We start from the raw sequence: 16,763 nt of genomic DNA, 5'->3' as shown, positions 1-16,763 counted from the left end.
GTGGGAAGGGGCAAGGATCAGAACAGGCTAACTCACAAGTACTTTAGGAAACTTCCTTAAGTGTTCTGTTGACCAAGGGCATCCATTCTGTGTAGCTCACTTTTGAAGTGACCATTTAAAAGCAAATGGGGAAAGAAAATCCATATGAAACTTTAACAATTCTCTTCAAAACTTTTGCAAAAGTGTTTATGAAGTCTGTGCATATATTTGGGTAAAGAGTTGTTGCCAAGATCCTACTTATTGTCTAAATTTAGCTCACTTGTAATTATCTCCCATTACGTTAAATTTTACTTTATTTGTATATTTGATGACTGACTGGACAGTGTTTGATCCTTAATCCACAATGAGCAGTAAGGATATTTAGTGGGTACATTACCTCCAAGTAGAGGCAGACACTAATGCATACACTCCGAGACACACACACACACACACACACACACACACACACACACACACACACACACACACACACACACACACCCATGGTAGCTCATCTAACAAGCTATATTTTATTTACAAATGCTGTGTGGTTAGGATGAAAGAACAGTGGAAGCTGCATTATTCCTTGTGCCAGATATAGTACCAGGAGCATCTAGGCATTTATGAAATCATCAACCTACATACTTAATCATTTATACTTTCTGCTTTGATAATTTCCACATGGCAGACCCACTTAGATTATACAGAAAAAACTCTTTCCAATGTACTAATATTTAAATGTAGATTTCCATATTTTCATAAGTAGCAAATGACCTGGTGCTGATTATTTTCATCATTAATATAACTGGTTCATTTTGATAAATATTTACTTAAGATAATGAAGTCTAAAGAGTGCCCAATACTTTATTTACATAGAGTGGATATAATATAGGAAATTAAGTAGCATTTACCTGTCAAACATTTGGAAGTTTTGTTAGTTTTATTGGTTTTTTTTTTTTGACATTTATATTAGTGAATATTAAGTTTATTTATTTTCTCTATTTGGGAATTTTGTGGGTTGATTTTAAAAAATATTTTAATCCCACGTGGATTTTGACACTAAATTCTCTTCCCTGTGCTATGGAAACTAGAAGACAAAACAATGAACACTTTCCTCACATTATGTATCCTTCAACTTTTACAGGGGAAAAATATATGTTTCCATATTCTCCCTCACTAGTCAGTGAGAGAAACCAACAAAATACTCCAGGATTTGGACTTTTTTGAAGACTATTTTAGGAAGAAAGGAAGAAAGTGAAATCCTGTATTTGTAACTATAAATATGATATATTAGATAGATCTTGCTTAGAAATTGTATGTTTTATTAATGTATAATATATCAAGGCAAGTAGTGTCAACCTAAATGGAATTATTTTCTCATCTTAGCATCAACGAGATCCTCGATTGAATGAAATTTTATTCCCATTTTATGATACTAAAAGGGCAATGCAGATTATTGAAATGTATGAGCCTGATGAAGATTTGAAGAAAAAAGGTAATGAAAGTTTTTTAAAATGTGAATATTTAGATTATTTTCAGTTAAAGGTATCCTTAAATGCTGTGGATCTACCTAGAGTCAAAGATTGAAGAATGACTAGTATTTTGTTTTCTTGCTCTAGATATATTTTACCCCGTGTCAAATTCTTCTATGCCATCTAAGTCTCATGCTCAGTTGTTTTCTTACCATATTCTAGAGTTCTATTGACCCCATGTATTTGTATATTTGATATTTCTTATTCATAATGCTTAAAATGCCAAATATAGTCTCTGTGATCTTTGAAAAGAATTCTGTTTCCTATAAAATTTTACCACTTCCTTTTTCCAATTCATTTTGCCAAGTAAAATAAATTTAATATGCAATTTGATGATCCTTCCCTGCCATTATTTGACCTCTGGTTTGGAAGATAAATATAACATACACAATTAAGTAAAAATTAGGTTAACACATTATGGGGGATTCTGAACCTCTGCCTCTTTCAGTGAAACTTTGAAAGTGATGCATTGTCTGTTTCAGTTTCAATATTTGATAAAGGAAATACATGGAGAGGAAATTTAAGCCAATCCCCTAGCAATGGAAAATCACCTAATATAATTGGACTGGAATGTGGAGAGATACCTGATTCTCTGGCCTCATAGCTCATTGTCAGTGAATAGAGATCTAGATCTAGGTTCAAGGTCTCTCTCTTTCATATGCTAAGAGTATCCTGACCTTAGTTTAGAATAAATGTTATTTTTCTTCTTATATCATGCTCGGGAATTTGACTGAAAATGTATACATTCTCTGAAGAACTTGGAATCTATTTATGCTTATGTATAGCCTACCACATCATACAGCCTCACGTCATAATGTCTTTCCTCAAGACATAAGAATTTTCTGTAGCCATATTCATATACTTATAATTTTTGCTAGAACCTCAAATATCTATTTTACAAGGAGGGGTTCATTAATAAGATCTTCCTCTGAGTGTTAGTTATAAGATATTAACTTAAATGAAAAGAGGAGAGACATAATAGAAAATGTCAAACGGTGCAGTGCTATAAGGCAGTTTGATTCTTCTTTGCCACCTTTCACTCTATTACCATGAACAAGGAACCACATTTCTCAGTTCCACTTTCTTCACTTATGAGACAACCAGGTCGAGGCTATGAGCACTTTTTCTGTCCCTTTCTTCAATGTCTTAAATTTTATGGAGGGCTGGCCGAATGCCAAGCATTGCATTCGATTCTGTGATATCACAATGAAGTAAGGCAGTTATAATTTATGTCCGAAGCAGTGTAATAAATGTTCTCACAAAAGTACAACTTTATTTCTGACGTTCTTTCTCAGTTCTAAAAGTCTATGAATTGATCATCAACATATTTTTTACAAATGATTGTTTAATTTATTTTGTTTGTTTGATTGGGCCCACACCGATTTTTTACTTAGAAGTTACCTCTCACCATGTGTCAGGGATCACTCCTGGCTAATCACAGGGGACATTATGTGATGTATGGAACCTGATTTGGCCACATGCAAGGCAAAACATCCTGCCCAGTATACCATCTCTTTGGCTCAAATGAAATAGTCTAAAGTCTGTCACTCCTAAGTATGGATGAGGCTGAAATGCAAACCAAATTTTAAAAATCTTATTATGGAAAACATAAATTAACACAATCAACTCACCTGATGATGTTTTGATAAGAGAATAGTAGAAACTGTGTCCCATTCAGGCCAGCCTTTCTAGGACCTGGATAGTCTTCTCTGAAATGCCAGTAACCCAGACGAATTTTCCAACTAGAATCACTTTTCAGGTGAATTCATCCAGACCAATTATGTTGAGTTTCTATGGTTTTCCTATTAAACATTCCACTCTCCTTACTTCTAATTTAAGCTAGTACATTGTCAAAGAATGGACTTTTTCACTGTATATGTGCATATTTCTATTTCTCCCTGACCACAGAAAAGGGTTTCATTTTATGGGAGGCAGGGGTTTTGGTTTTTGGGTTTTTGGTGTTTTTTTATGTGTGTGTTTTGTTTTTTGTTTGTTTTGGGGCCACACCAGTCTGCGCTCAGGGGTAACTTATGGCTTTGTGCTCTGAAATGGTTCCTGGCTTGGGGAGGGGGGGGCCATGTTTTGTTTTTTGCCACACGTGCCAGTGTTCAGGGGTTATTCTTAGAGAGCTCAGGGGACCATATGGGATGCTGGGGATTGAACCTGGGCTGAGCACACACAAGGCAAACTCCTTACTCAATGCACTATCACTTCAGTCCCAAGGAGGAAGCGATAAACCCATCCTTCCAATGCAAAAATGAGTAACTCAACTTCAAATTAGCATTCTCTTTTACATTACCACCTCCATCTGCAAAACTTACAAGGTATCTCCTCAAAAGAACCAACATTCCACTATTTCTTCTCTTCCCAGACTTCTCAAATTCCCGTGTCTTCTGGACAATACCCATCCCATTGCAAATGCCACTGTCAATCTAGATCCCTCCTTTCTTTTTATTGCTCTGAAATGTATTCATAAGTCTCAGAGCAATCAGAACAACTTATTTTGTTGTTTCACTCTTCAAAACCATCAAAAGGCTTCTCAGCACATGTAGAATAAAATACTAATTATGCAGAGAAGCTTAAAGTACAACTGATATAGCCTTTAGCTTTCAGCTACTATCACCCTATTCTGATCACTTACATCAAGACCTTTGCATGTCCTGATCGCTCTGCCTGGAAAGAAGCATGTGACTTGTTCCTCATGCATGAATGGGACCTTTCTAGATAAGCTCTTGCTGCATGTGAAGCACAATATCCTGCTCATTCTTTATGAATTTTATTCCTGATTACTGTTTCCCTCTACCACTTAAGACACTACATCTTGCATATTACTTGTCTATTCTTTCAACCTTAATATATAGTTTTCAAAAAAGTGGGGCTTATCTGTTTAATCACTACATTTATCCTTACGGCTTAAAGCCACTTTCTCTAAGAAAGAATGAACCTACGTGGTAGATCTCTGCAATGCATTAAATGCATTTAAAGCAATTTAACACAATATAATTTTAATTATAATTATAAATGACCTATATATCCCAAAGAAAAAGGGAATAATAAATTATTGCATGTTCATATATGAATGAACTATTACACTATTCTACATGTTATCTACTATATATGTTGCTATACATTATTTAGTAAAAAAAAGTCATCAAGATATATTTGTATTAAATGAGTAAATTCAAAGAAAATATAGAGGAAATACAGCAAGTTGTAAGTGAAAATTATGAGAGAATTAAAATATAAGTTTTTAAATAGTTCGATAAGTGCTTTTGTAGTGAATTTACAAAACCATTTTGGGAAACATTAAGCATAAAACTTCAGGCAATTCTTATTAACATGAGGTGAAATATGGAACAAAATGGATTTGAAGATAAGGTACTAGGAGCATACAGTAACATCTGCAATTATGTATTCTTAAAAATAATCATTCCTTTTTAATATATAATTTTTATTTTGACCATATTGGTTTACATAACTTTCACAATAATATTTTAGGTACATATTAACATTGAGTCAGGGGAATTCGCGTCACCAAGTTTGGTGACCAAAATAAACAAAACAAATACAAACTGGGAAAAAAAATAATCATTCAAGTTTGGCAAAATGTTAACATTTAACAAGTTAGGCAGTAGCAGTTTATTATTTTGTCTTATTTACTGTAGGCTTGAAATTAGTTTATAACTTACAAATGATTAACTAAAAACACCAAACTGAGGGCATTATTGATTGTTAATATAGGAAAAGATGCAGAAATAATCATTGCCTCTCCAGAACTTACCCCATGGGACCTGTCCCATGTCCCAAAGCTGCTACAGTTATTTGTCAGCAAATATTAGTCACCCACCCAGCTCACACTCTGCTTTTGATACACAATAGGAAATGTCAGATGGTTTCAATCTTAAGAGACTCTCAAGCCCGCTCATTTGTCAAGCTCAGTTTCATTCAAGCATTGGAAGTTTCTTGAAAATTGAGATCAGAAGATGACTCCTATAAAAGAAGCATCCGTTTCGATGAATAAAATATGAGCTATATCTCTAAATTTGCTAAGATGACCTTTTTTCCCTAGGCCTTATATCAAGTGATGGGTTTTGCCGTTACCTGATGTCAGATGAAAATGCCCCAGTCTTCCTCGATCGTTTAGAGCTGTACCAAGAAATGGACCATCCTTTGGCTCACTACTTCATCAGTTCATCCCATAATACCTATCTCACTGGTCGACAGTTTGGCGGGAAGTCTTCAGTTGAAATGTATAGACAGGTTCTCCTGGCTGGTTGCAGGTGAGAAACTAAGACCAGCTTGTGTTTTTGGTATTTTTTTTTTGTATTGTTTCTTTTTTTTATGTGATGCCCTTCAATTCATCATTTTCTCTGAAAAAGCAGAAGTCATATTCAGAATTTGGCTAAGATCTAGTGAAAAGGACATCTATCCTTCTCTTTAATGGATTATGATAGCCTTGATAAAAGAAAGATATATGTTTCAGAAAGGTTTGAAATCCCGTTGTGAGTCAAAAGATATTTTGTTTTCCTATAAATTTAAACATAGCCTGCAACATAGAAAGTGTCTTTTAAAAGTCTTATGAGGGGCCAGAGTGAACAGATAGCAAGTAGGGCATTTGCCTTGCATGTAGACAAGCAGGCTTAACCACCGTACCCCTTTTGGTCCTCAGACCATGGCAGGAGTGATCCCTAAGAGTAGATCCAGGAGCACTACCAGGTGTGGCCCAAAGATCAAAAACTAAAAAGTTATGCTGAGTTTCCAGTTGACCATAGATGCATACAAAGTAAATGTTTTTTTTTGTTTTGTTTTGTTTTTTTAATTTTTATTTTGATCATAGTGGTTTACATAGTGTTGACAATAATATTTTAGGTACATATTTACATAAAATCAGGGGGGATTCCCATCACCAAATTGTCCTCCCTACACCTCCGTTTCTGTCCTACCTCCCATTTCCTCTTCCCTCACCCCAGGTCGGCTAGAATATGTGGTCCTCTCTGTATCTAACCCACAACTTAGTAGTCTTGCACCTGTTTGGTCTTGATGCCTCCCTTAGTTCCCCCTCTAACTGGAGGCAGGACTAGCTAGTTCGAGTTGCGTGGTATTGTTTGAAAAAGAGAAAAGTAATAAACTGGGGTAAGGGTCTAATACACCGAAACTGGGCGGAATCCTTCTAGAGGCTCTCATCATCGATTTGAGAGATGGAGAAAAAGAAGGTGAAACACTCCACCAGTACCAAAAGAAGTGTCAAATATCCAGTGAGGGCTCGAGCTATATCGATAAGCACCACAAAAAAAAAAAAAAACAGGCAAACAAACAAACAAAAAAATGTTTTTTTTTAATGTTAGAATTTCTGAGTTCCTCTGAGAAAGAAGATGACTTACTGAAAATAGTATTTCTTTGTAGAAACTGGTAAATCCTCTAGGGTTCAAATATGATGAAAAACTATTTAATGAAAAATGACAAGTACTGTTTTGTCCTTAGTTATCAATAACATATGTATATTTAATATGTATATTTACTGATACCTTGTGCTTAAAAATACTTTAGAGGAAATTAGCTAAAATTTTTAAAAGAAATTATCTTAATTGGCTAAAAGATTACTAATTGACTACTCAAACTATAAAGAGCTAAAACAATGTCTCAATGTCTCTGAGGCACTATGCTATGCTAAAGTAACAACAGCCCACCTAACTACATTTAAAAAATAATTCTTGTCATCACCTTAATACAACTATATATAAGCTTCCATAGTTGTCCCTTAATTGTCATTTATTGCAGCTTTATACACGTAAGGTTTGTCCAACTTATTCTTATATTTTTAAATATATGCTACTGATTGTTAGAATTTAACACTGTGATTTCCCTGTGTTCCTAGGTGTGTTGAACTTGACTGTTGGGATGGAAAAGGCGAAGACCAAGAACCAATAATAACTCATGGGAAAGCAATGTGTACAGATATTCTTTTTAAAGTAAGTTTTAAACTTACACAACCACAGCCTTTCCAAACTTTTTAAAGTGCAAATTGTCTTCTCAAGTATTTTTTTTCCATTTAATATCTCCTTCGTACTACTTTCCCTGCTTTCAAACAGTGATGGTACTTAAATGAGGTTCTTTGGCAAAGAAAGGCCCAGTTATATCTACTTAAAAGTCTTTTATTTTCTTATCTACTATTAACCGTATTTTTCTTTTTTTCTTTTTTTTTTTTTTTGGTTTTGGTTTTGGTTTTTGGATCACTCTCAGCAGCACTCGGGTTACTCCTGGCTCTATGCTCAAAAATCACTCCTGGCAGGCTCAGGGGACTATATGGGATGCTGGGATTTGAACCAATGACCTTCTGCATGAAAGGCAAACACCTTACCTCCAGGCTATCTCTTCGGTCCCATATTAACCATATTTTTTATTATAAAAGATACACCTGACCCATAAGACGCACAGAGTTTTTATTTATTTATTTATTTATTTATTTATTTATTTATTATTTATTTATTTATTTATTTATTTTGTTTTGGGGCCACGCCCAGTGACGCTCAGGTAGTTGCTCCTGGCTTTGGGGACCATATGGGACCCTAGGGGATGAACCAAGGTTCAGCCTAGTTCAGCCACATGCAAGGCAAATGCCTTACCACTGCGCCACTGCTCTGGCCCCAGACACACATAGTTTTTAGATGCTTCTCCTCCCCTGCACTCATGGCTTCAGCTCCAGGAAGTATTCACTCCATAATTCACTCTTTTTGGAAAAAAGAGCATCTTATGGTATGAAAAATACTTACTTTGTACTTTTTGTACTTTGTAGTCTTCTTGAAAGATTTCTAAGTGGCATGAAAGATAAATAAAACACAGAAAAGTAAAATAGATTAAGAATAGTGTTTGTCAGTCTTAGAAGATTAAATAGATTTAAGAAATTCTTATCTAAGAAGTTCTACTAATCATGTAGCTCCCACAAATTGGGCTACACATTTTCTAGAATCCATGCAAAGAGGGATACATAATGATTCACATGTCTGTCTAGAATACGGGCAGGGGTTGGGATGGAGGGAGGGGGGCATTGGTGGTGAGGATGTTGAACTGGTGAAGGGGGGTGTTCTGTTTATGACTGAAACCCAACTACAATCATACATGTAATCATGGTGCTTAAATATAGATTTTATTAAAAACAAAAAAGAATTCTTGAAATATCAATTTGAGTGTTCAATTTTGCCAGCATAATCTTCAGAGTGTTCCCCCAGCTTTGTTGAGGGAGTGTACAGTTTTATGAATATATATCTCAGTAATGACCTTTTGCTAATCTCTGCATACAGTTTGGTTTCCTGGGAGCATTCCTTAGCAAAATCCAATGATACCCTGTTCAAAGATAAAAAAAATAAATTCTGGGGGATGGAGCTATGGCGCGATGGTAGAGTGTTCGCTTTGCACACAGCTGACCCACGAAGGACTACGGTTAGATCCCCTCAGCTTCCCATATGGTCCCCCAAGACAGGAGGGATTTCTGGGCACATAGCCAGGAGTAACCCCTGAGCATCACTGGGTGTGGCCTAAATATTCAAAATAAATAAATAAATTCTGGGGCCAGAATCCAAGGAGCAGGGTGTTTGTATTACACATGCTGACCCAAGTGTGGTCCCTGGCACCTCTTATGGTCCCCAAGACCACCAAGAGTGATCCCTGAGTAAGCCCTGACTATCACTAGTGTACCCCCAAACAAAAATGAATAAATAATAAATAAATCAATAAATGTGGGAAGCCTAAAGTGGACAATTCGCAAACTGTCAGAAAGAGTTGTCTTTTTTATAAAGAAGCCAAAGAAGAGACTTTGCTCCAAAGACTATTATTACTCCTTAGCTGGGTGTGATCAAAGGAAAACTCAAGAGCAGACCCAAGATTTTTCTTAAGGAGTAATCCTGGTCCACTCACATGGATAATCAGTGTCACGGGCATTTTGAACTGGGAAGAAACTTAAAAGCAAGAACTAAATGATCATCTTAACCACAACATTGACCCAATTAAATGCTCCCAAGATTGTATCACGAAGTTATTTCCATTTTAAATTTACTTTCTTAGGTCTATCCAGAAAAAAATTCTCTGATTAACTGAATGATAAAACTTAAACCATGGTTAATTACAAGCCAGTAAGAATTAATTAAATTTTTATCAAATACAATGCTCTGCCTATAAAAACTTTGATGTGAAGCCTTGCTTTCTGAAACAATAAAAATAACAGGGTTACTAGTCTCTTAAGTCCTCTTCGATTTAACTTTTGTTTGGGGCCACACCTAGCTGCACTCAGGGGTTATTCCTGGCAGGATCTTGGGGGCTGGGGGACCATATGGGATGCCAAGTATTGAACCTAGGTAGGCTGCATGCAAGGCAAATATCCTGCCCACTGTACTACCCATCTGACCTCCACCTCTCTTACTTTTGAGTACTGTTACAAGGTGGACACACTCAGTTAATTCAAGTATTACTCAGCAGAAAAGACCTTACTTGCCTTGCATGCAGAGTTCTAACCCCAACACCCCATATGATCTTCAAGCACTTCTGACAGTACAAAGCTGAGTAAGCCGCAGGATCATTAAATATAGGCCACATAACATATAATAAACCCAAAGTTATTTCAGAGACTTGGAGACATGGTATAAAGGCTCAGGTACTTGGTTGGCATACAACTGACCTCAGTTTGATCCTAGGCACCAATATGGCCCACTGAGTGCTACTAGGAGCAGTACCTAAGTACAGTCAGGCGTGAGCACTGCCAGGTGTGCCCAATGCTCACCAAAATTATTTCAAGTATCTAAGCTCATTATTGAGAAAAGGTACCACAGACTAGTTCCTTGTATTATCTCAAGGAAGGCATTTGACAGAAGCAAGCTTCCTTTTTGGTGACTTCTTTTCCCCAGATTAACACACACTAAGATTGAGTGTTAAATGTTCCATCATTTCATAGCACTCTTCATTTTATTGATGAAAAGTAGTGAAACATTGATTTTCAAGCACAGTTGAATGTCAACGAAAGTTTTCAAGTCCTTAGGATATAACTAACATTTTTCCTTGAGGTGAGGAGAAAATTGGTCTGTTAGAGAAAGATCTAGGGAGCCACAGAGAGCTCAAAGGACTGCAATGTGTCCCTCAAAGGCACAAGACTTTGAGTTTGATCCTGCCACAGAGATCTAAGCATAGCTTTTTGTAGTTCCAGTGACCACCCCACCCCATACAGCTCGAGCAGAATGAAATGTTAATTGATAACATAATAAATGTGGTTCAAAAATTTTTTCATTAGCTAATCATTAACTGTACCTGAATCTGATTATTAGAGACTAACTCGTAGAAGTGTAAATGTAAATAGGTTTTCCCTGTCTGAATGTCTGAAATGACTGTCTGCAAAGCAATTTATAGTCTCTGGATGGTTTAAACGCCTTAAAAAATATTTTCTTCTTAGCTCTTCTATCTCATTAACGCTCTTTGTCTTGAAGGATGTTATTCAAGCCATCAAGGAAACTGCATTTGTCACATCTGAATATCCTGTGATTCTCTCCTTTGAAAATCACTGCAGGTATAATGATTTATTCTATTCTAAGTGTTCTAAGCATGGTTTCTTAATCCCCATGCCCCCTCCACACTCCTACTTTATGTCTTTTAAAAGCAAATTACAATAGTTTATTTTGTGATGTGGTGAAGACATTATGTGATGCACAAAAAAAAGTCTTAACATCCCAATGAATTTTATAGATGTTTTCTTTAAATCAGTAGTTCTCCCTTTAAAATGATCCCCTGTGTGACTTGTTCCTGGACTTGCAGTGAATAACTTGCCACTGCAGTAGGCCCTGGGTTTTCACCTTTTCATTCATGCTCAGTGACCTCTCCTCAGTTGTGCTCAAACCCAAAGTTTAGAGACCACAGACCACAGTATCTTGCTCCGATCCCATTACATTGGAGGACTGAGTACTATATTTAAAATCAGATTTTATGAACTTGACATTTTTAATCCTATGTGCTGAGTCTTAAACTTGGAATCAGAATCCACTTCTTTTTTTAAAGTAGTCCAGTTAAAGTTTGTGGGATATGGCAGTGACACACATTCACAGTAAGAGCCAGCATGTGTTTTTTAAAATGGGATTTTTTAATTGCCTAGGATCACATACTTTTTTATTCTTGTATCCTTAATGAACATTTAAAGTTACAAATACCCGTTCTTTCTCTCCAGCAAATATCAACAGTACAAGATGTCCAAATATTGCGAAGATCTATTTGGGGATCTCCTGTTGAAACAAGCACTTGAGTCGCATCCAGTATGTATTTTTAGTAAACCATATTTCTGACATGAATGGACTTGTTTTGAAATTCATTTCTGAAGGTTTAAGTAGTTCTGGAGCACTGATACTAAAGATCTTCCTATTTATTTAACCATCTTGATATGGAAAGCTTTCACTATCTGTAGAAGGGTTTGGAGAGAGAGAGAGAGAGAGAGAGAGAGAGAGAGAGAGAGAGAGAGAGAGAATAAACATTTCATTCCCTTTAATTTACAAGATCTTGGGGTTCTTAAGTTCCATGAGATCTTTTACTAAAATTCCATTAAGGCTTTGAGGGTGTTTTCTAAAAGTGCTCCAAAGGAACCGAATGTGGACACAGGCTGCAATACCCTCAGGATCAGTTGCTAGGAGAAGTCCCCTGGGGTGAAGTCGTAGGAACCTGAAGTCCAAACGGCCAACTTTTAAAATAAATACTATATAGTTTATTTTAAACTACCCTGTTATGCTTTCTAGTTCCTACAATATACAATAACAAATTTTAAGTTGTGAGTCACAAACTTAGGGGATTTATAAAAAATGCGTACAAGTTTTAAAAATATGATCATTGATGAGTTCACCCTAAGTTTCCAAGAGTTCATTACCCCCCCAAGAGACAAACATCTCCAGGTGTGATTAGTTCCAAGGCATCTAATGAGATTGAGGTGTAAGACAGTCTACAGTTGTAAACTAGTTTATCCCTTTGTTCACAAGTAGCTCCTGATGAGACCAAATTTGGTAACAGGATATCCCAGTTGAGTGGCAATGACTTAAGGACAAGAAGGGGGGTGTTTTGTGCCACATATGAGCACATGAGGTCATTTAACACTGAGTTTTGTTTAAATTGTGTGTCTCTGGGAACTAAGGCCAAAAGGAGACAAGGAAATTGATTTTCTTATTCTCTTTACCTTCACCTCTTGATGCTCTGTTGCTGCTGTCCTTTTCTTTTTGGTTTCTCTGGCACTCTGGCCTGACTTTGCACTGAGAGCTCCTATAGCTACTTGCATTAGCCTGCTGGGCTTGAGCTCTGATGACAGGAGTTTACTCTGCACACACTTGAAAAGGCGATCAAGAGTGCCAAAGACGGGCTGGAGATATAGCACAGTGGTAGGACCTTTGCCTTGCACGCAGCCGACCCAGGGTGGACCTGGCTTCGATCCATGGCATCCTATATGGTCCCACTAGCCTGCCAGGAGTGATTTCTGAATGCACAGTCAGGAGTAACCCCTGAGCCCCACCAGGTGTGACATAAAAATGAAAACAAAACAAAAATGCCAGAGAATGCATATTACTCCTACACTTCCCTCACTATTCAAGAGAGATAACTTGGTGCACATGTCTCTACTGAGTCCCAGAACTCCCCAACACTCCAGACCCCCTCAGGAATGACTGTCCAAATATCATGCTGCTGATCAGCTACCTATTCCATTTTTTTCACTTCATCATTTTGTTGGAATTTTGTGGGGCTATCAAATAAACTACCAGTGCCTTCATCTTTATCTTAAAGACAGATTCTAAGAATAGGCAAATGGGAGGTAATAGGGACAAGGGACATGGACACAACAGGGTGCATAGGTATACATACGTACATGTTTAAATCATGAAGCCAACAATACGGGAAGCATGAGGCTCAAAATATAGCTATTATACTTTAAACCTGTTCTGGGGGCAAATTGAGGTCTGGGATGGCCGAACTACATTGGTGGCAGAAACTTGACGCTGTTGTGGGGTTTGTATACCTAAAACTCTTTTATGGAGATATTTGTAAGTCATAGTGCCTAAATTGAATATATATATACATATATATATATATATATATATATATATATATATATATATATATATATATATATATATAGGGAAAAAAGACTTGACAACTGGAAACTACTAAAGAAACATTAGAAACTTAAAATTTTCAGTAAAGAAAGTAAAATATTTAGAATTAAAATGTTTTTAAATTGTGGACCTACTTTCTCTGGGAAATTATAGGCATGGGCAAATCACAATGTAAATTTTAAAAGAGAACAGATTTCTCTGAAAATTAATTTCAATATCAACTTATCTTTTGAATATACAAGTGCTATAAAATTTTGTCTGCATAGTAGAGATAGAAAAAAGAATGAAAGAGGGAAGAAGAGAGAAAGAAGGAAAGAGAAAGAAAGGAACAAATATCCACAGTTTGTCCAATTATTTATTGATTTTACCTGAGTTGATTTAATTTTTGGTTGAATTCTGTGTCTTGTTTTATGAAGGGAAAGACATATACTGGAAATGCACTATGGAGAAGTGGAAACAAGATCACTCCCAAAGTAGAGTTATGTTTTGGCAAAGATGAGGCATAGGACAAAAGCATAAACACATTAAAAAGAAGAGCTGACCTGCAGTGTGTTGGATATTTACTGGAGTGTGTCCAAGTAGAAGAGAGGACACTGGGGACTGGCACAGTTACTAGGAGTTTCCCTGAGGGGAAACAGAAGGGCAGGTCAAGAATGCTGTTTCTTACATTTTGTGGTGGTAGACAAGCACGTTGCCTGAATGAATGTGTGCATGGTAAGGTGAATGGATGACAGGGTATATCAATGGATGGGTACCAGGCAATGGCTATACACTTTGAATGTCAGGTGCTTAAAAAGAGGAACACCCCATTTTGCAGGCACCCACCCAAGCAAACGACTCTGTAGCAGCTTTCATGAACTCGATGCCTTCTTGAGTTCCTTATCAATTCTAAGTGTTGGGATTGAATCATCAACCTCTCAAGTGTGCAGACATACTCTGTAGACCAAACTCTTAGGATAGCTGGACCACGGAAGCCTCTCGATTTCTACCTGGAAATGCCACTTCTAACCACTGCTGTCAACTTTGATCCTTAAGGCTTTACCAGATATTCTTAGAAGTGGCAGAGTCTGGGGTTGGAGAGGAGCCCCTTTCCTGGCACTGCTCCGTCTCAGACCAGCTCCCATGGACAAGGTGGAGCACATGGCATACCTCTGGTCTGGAGGCCGAGTTTTGAGATGTGATGCAGAATTAAAACACATCTACTTGCTGCCCTCTAGTGGTTTTTGCAGATCTCCCTGTTCATTCAGGTCTGGGAAAAAGAATGAAGAGGAGCGATCTGTATTCATTCAGTTTTTCCGATTTATCTCTAGCTTGAACCGGGTAGAAGCTTGCCATCCCCTAATGATCTCAAAAGAAAAATACTCATCAAAAATAAAAGGCTGAAACCTGAAGTTGAGAAAAGTAAGTCACATCGGTGAGCAAATGTACACACTTGGCCTGTTTCTGCCATTTAGACATTGAGAAGAAATACATTTTGAATTGCAGATTTGGAAGGCAAATAGGTACAATGGTGGCATTACCATGTACTTCTCATATAATGTGTCAAAGTTGACATATTCCAATTAACCTTTTGACAAAACACAAGTTGTTCTATATCAACTCATTTCTACAATGTGAAAGTGTATGTCCAAGGTCGAGTTATAGGTATCCAAGACAAAGTTCCAGGGAAAAATGAGAAGAAAATGAAATTGGGACTTTAGAATTGATCAAGGCATAAAGGGCCTAGCAGTGGGTCATTTTTACATTCTAAAATCCACTTTAAAAGTTTCCTTTAGAAAATATGTGATACGTATTTAGGAATTGAGCAAATAAAGTATAAAGTATGAATCTTTCTAGAGATAAGATGGAGAAGAAATTTTATAAAAATAGTTTCTCCTATGCATTCCCCAAGATATTGTCTTTGAGATTATTTTTTCTTTGAATCTTTTAGATAAAATAATTAGTATTATTAGAAACTGGTGGGATGGGGCTGGAAGCCTTACATGCAGAAGGTCGGTGGTTCGAAAACTGGCATCCCATATGGTCCCCTGAGCCTGCCAGGAGCACTTTCTGAGCGTATAGCCAGGATTAACCCCTGAGTGCTGCCTGGTGTGACCCCCACCCCCCCCCCAAAAAAAAAAGAAAAGAAAAGAAATTGATGTGTGCAAAGCCAAGAGATAACACAGTGGTTAGGGCACATGCCTGGCATGCACCCAACCCAGCTTTCATTCCTGACAACATATGGTCCCCTGAGCATTCCCAGTATATCTCTGGAGGCTCATGATCTCTGCCGTGCCCCCGAAGGGCTCCATGATCACAGGTGTGACCCCAGTATTTCAGGACCAAGCAGAATCGCATCTTCAGTCTTTTGCAATGAACTGCTATCCTTGTTGGCTGAGAATTTTAGGTGAGGCCCTTGGGCCTACAAGCACTACTTTGGAGCTCCTCCCACCCCACCCCCAAATGAAATATTTAAAATTTATTTTGCTTTATTTTATTCTTAGGCATTCTATATTAAAATTTTATTACCATTAACTGTATTTTATTGCAAAATAATGCCATAGTAATGTTTTCTATTTTATTTTCAGAGAGGTATGTTAGGTCACAACTGGCAGTGTTCTGGGTTAATTCTGTTCAGTTAATTCAGTACAGGAAGGTCATTGTAGTGATGGGGATTAAATCAGGGTTCCTCCTATTGGGGCTTGGAAGACTATATGGGATGCCAAGGATTGAACCTGGGTCAGCTACAGGCAAAGCAAAATTCCTACCAGCTATACTTTTGCTCTGGCCCCAGACTTTCATATTCAGTGGAAGAAAATAGTCAAATAACTCCAGATTATATCTTTTACCCATATATCCTGTAGAGATATGTACACATAGATTTTAGGACAAGTAGGGTTATGTTAAATATTTTGATGATTAATTTTTGAAATTCAACCAATTAAGTACTTATGTCCATAGGATATAAAATATGTGTACTAAATTTAATTCTACTGTATAAAACAGCATGAGTGTCTGACACGGATTAAGATATACTATAACCATGCTCATTTGGTGGTTTTTATTACTATAAAATGTCAAGAATAAGTGATTGCATGTTCATTATGTATGCTTGTACAAACCTGTCCTTGGAATCAACTTGTTTAATTCCAGTGGA

General features: G+C 36.9%; 1 protein-coding gene across 6 annotated transcripts in view; it reads left to right on the top strand.

The window, feature by feature from the left end:
* Positions 1-16,763, top strand: part of PLCB4 (phospholipase C beta 4) — a 418,068-nt gene that overhangs the window by 331,433 nt on the left and 69,872 nt on the right. For all 6 annotated transcript variants that reach the window (XM_049780221.1, XM_049780218.1, XM_049780220.1 and 3 more), the window contains 6 exons: positions 1,366-1,474; positions 5,581-5,791; positions 7,387-7,480; positions 10,979-11,058; positions 11,710-11,794; positions 14,938-15,028. In XM_049780221.1, coding sequence (XP_049636178.1) covers positions 1,366-1,474; positions 5,581-5,791; positions 7,387-7,480; positions 10,979-11,058; positions 11,710-11,794; positions 14,938-15,028 — 670 coding nt within the window. The remainder of the gene's footprint in view (positions 1-1,365; positions 1,475-5,580; positions 5,792-7,386; positions 7,481-10,978; positions 11,059-11,709; positions 11,795-14,937; positions 15,029-16,763) is intronic.

Source organism: Suncus etruscus, chromosome 9 (assembly GCF_024139225.1).
Source record: "Suncus etruscus isolate mSunEtr1 chromosome 9, mSunEtr1.pri.cur, whole genome shotgun sequence".
NCBI lineage: Eukaryota > Metazoa > Chordata > Mammalia > Eulipotyphla > Soricidae > Suncus > Suncus etruscus.
Note: the sequence above shows the minus strand (reverse complement) of the source record. Positions and strands in the feature narration are given on the sequence as shown.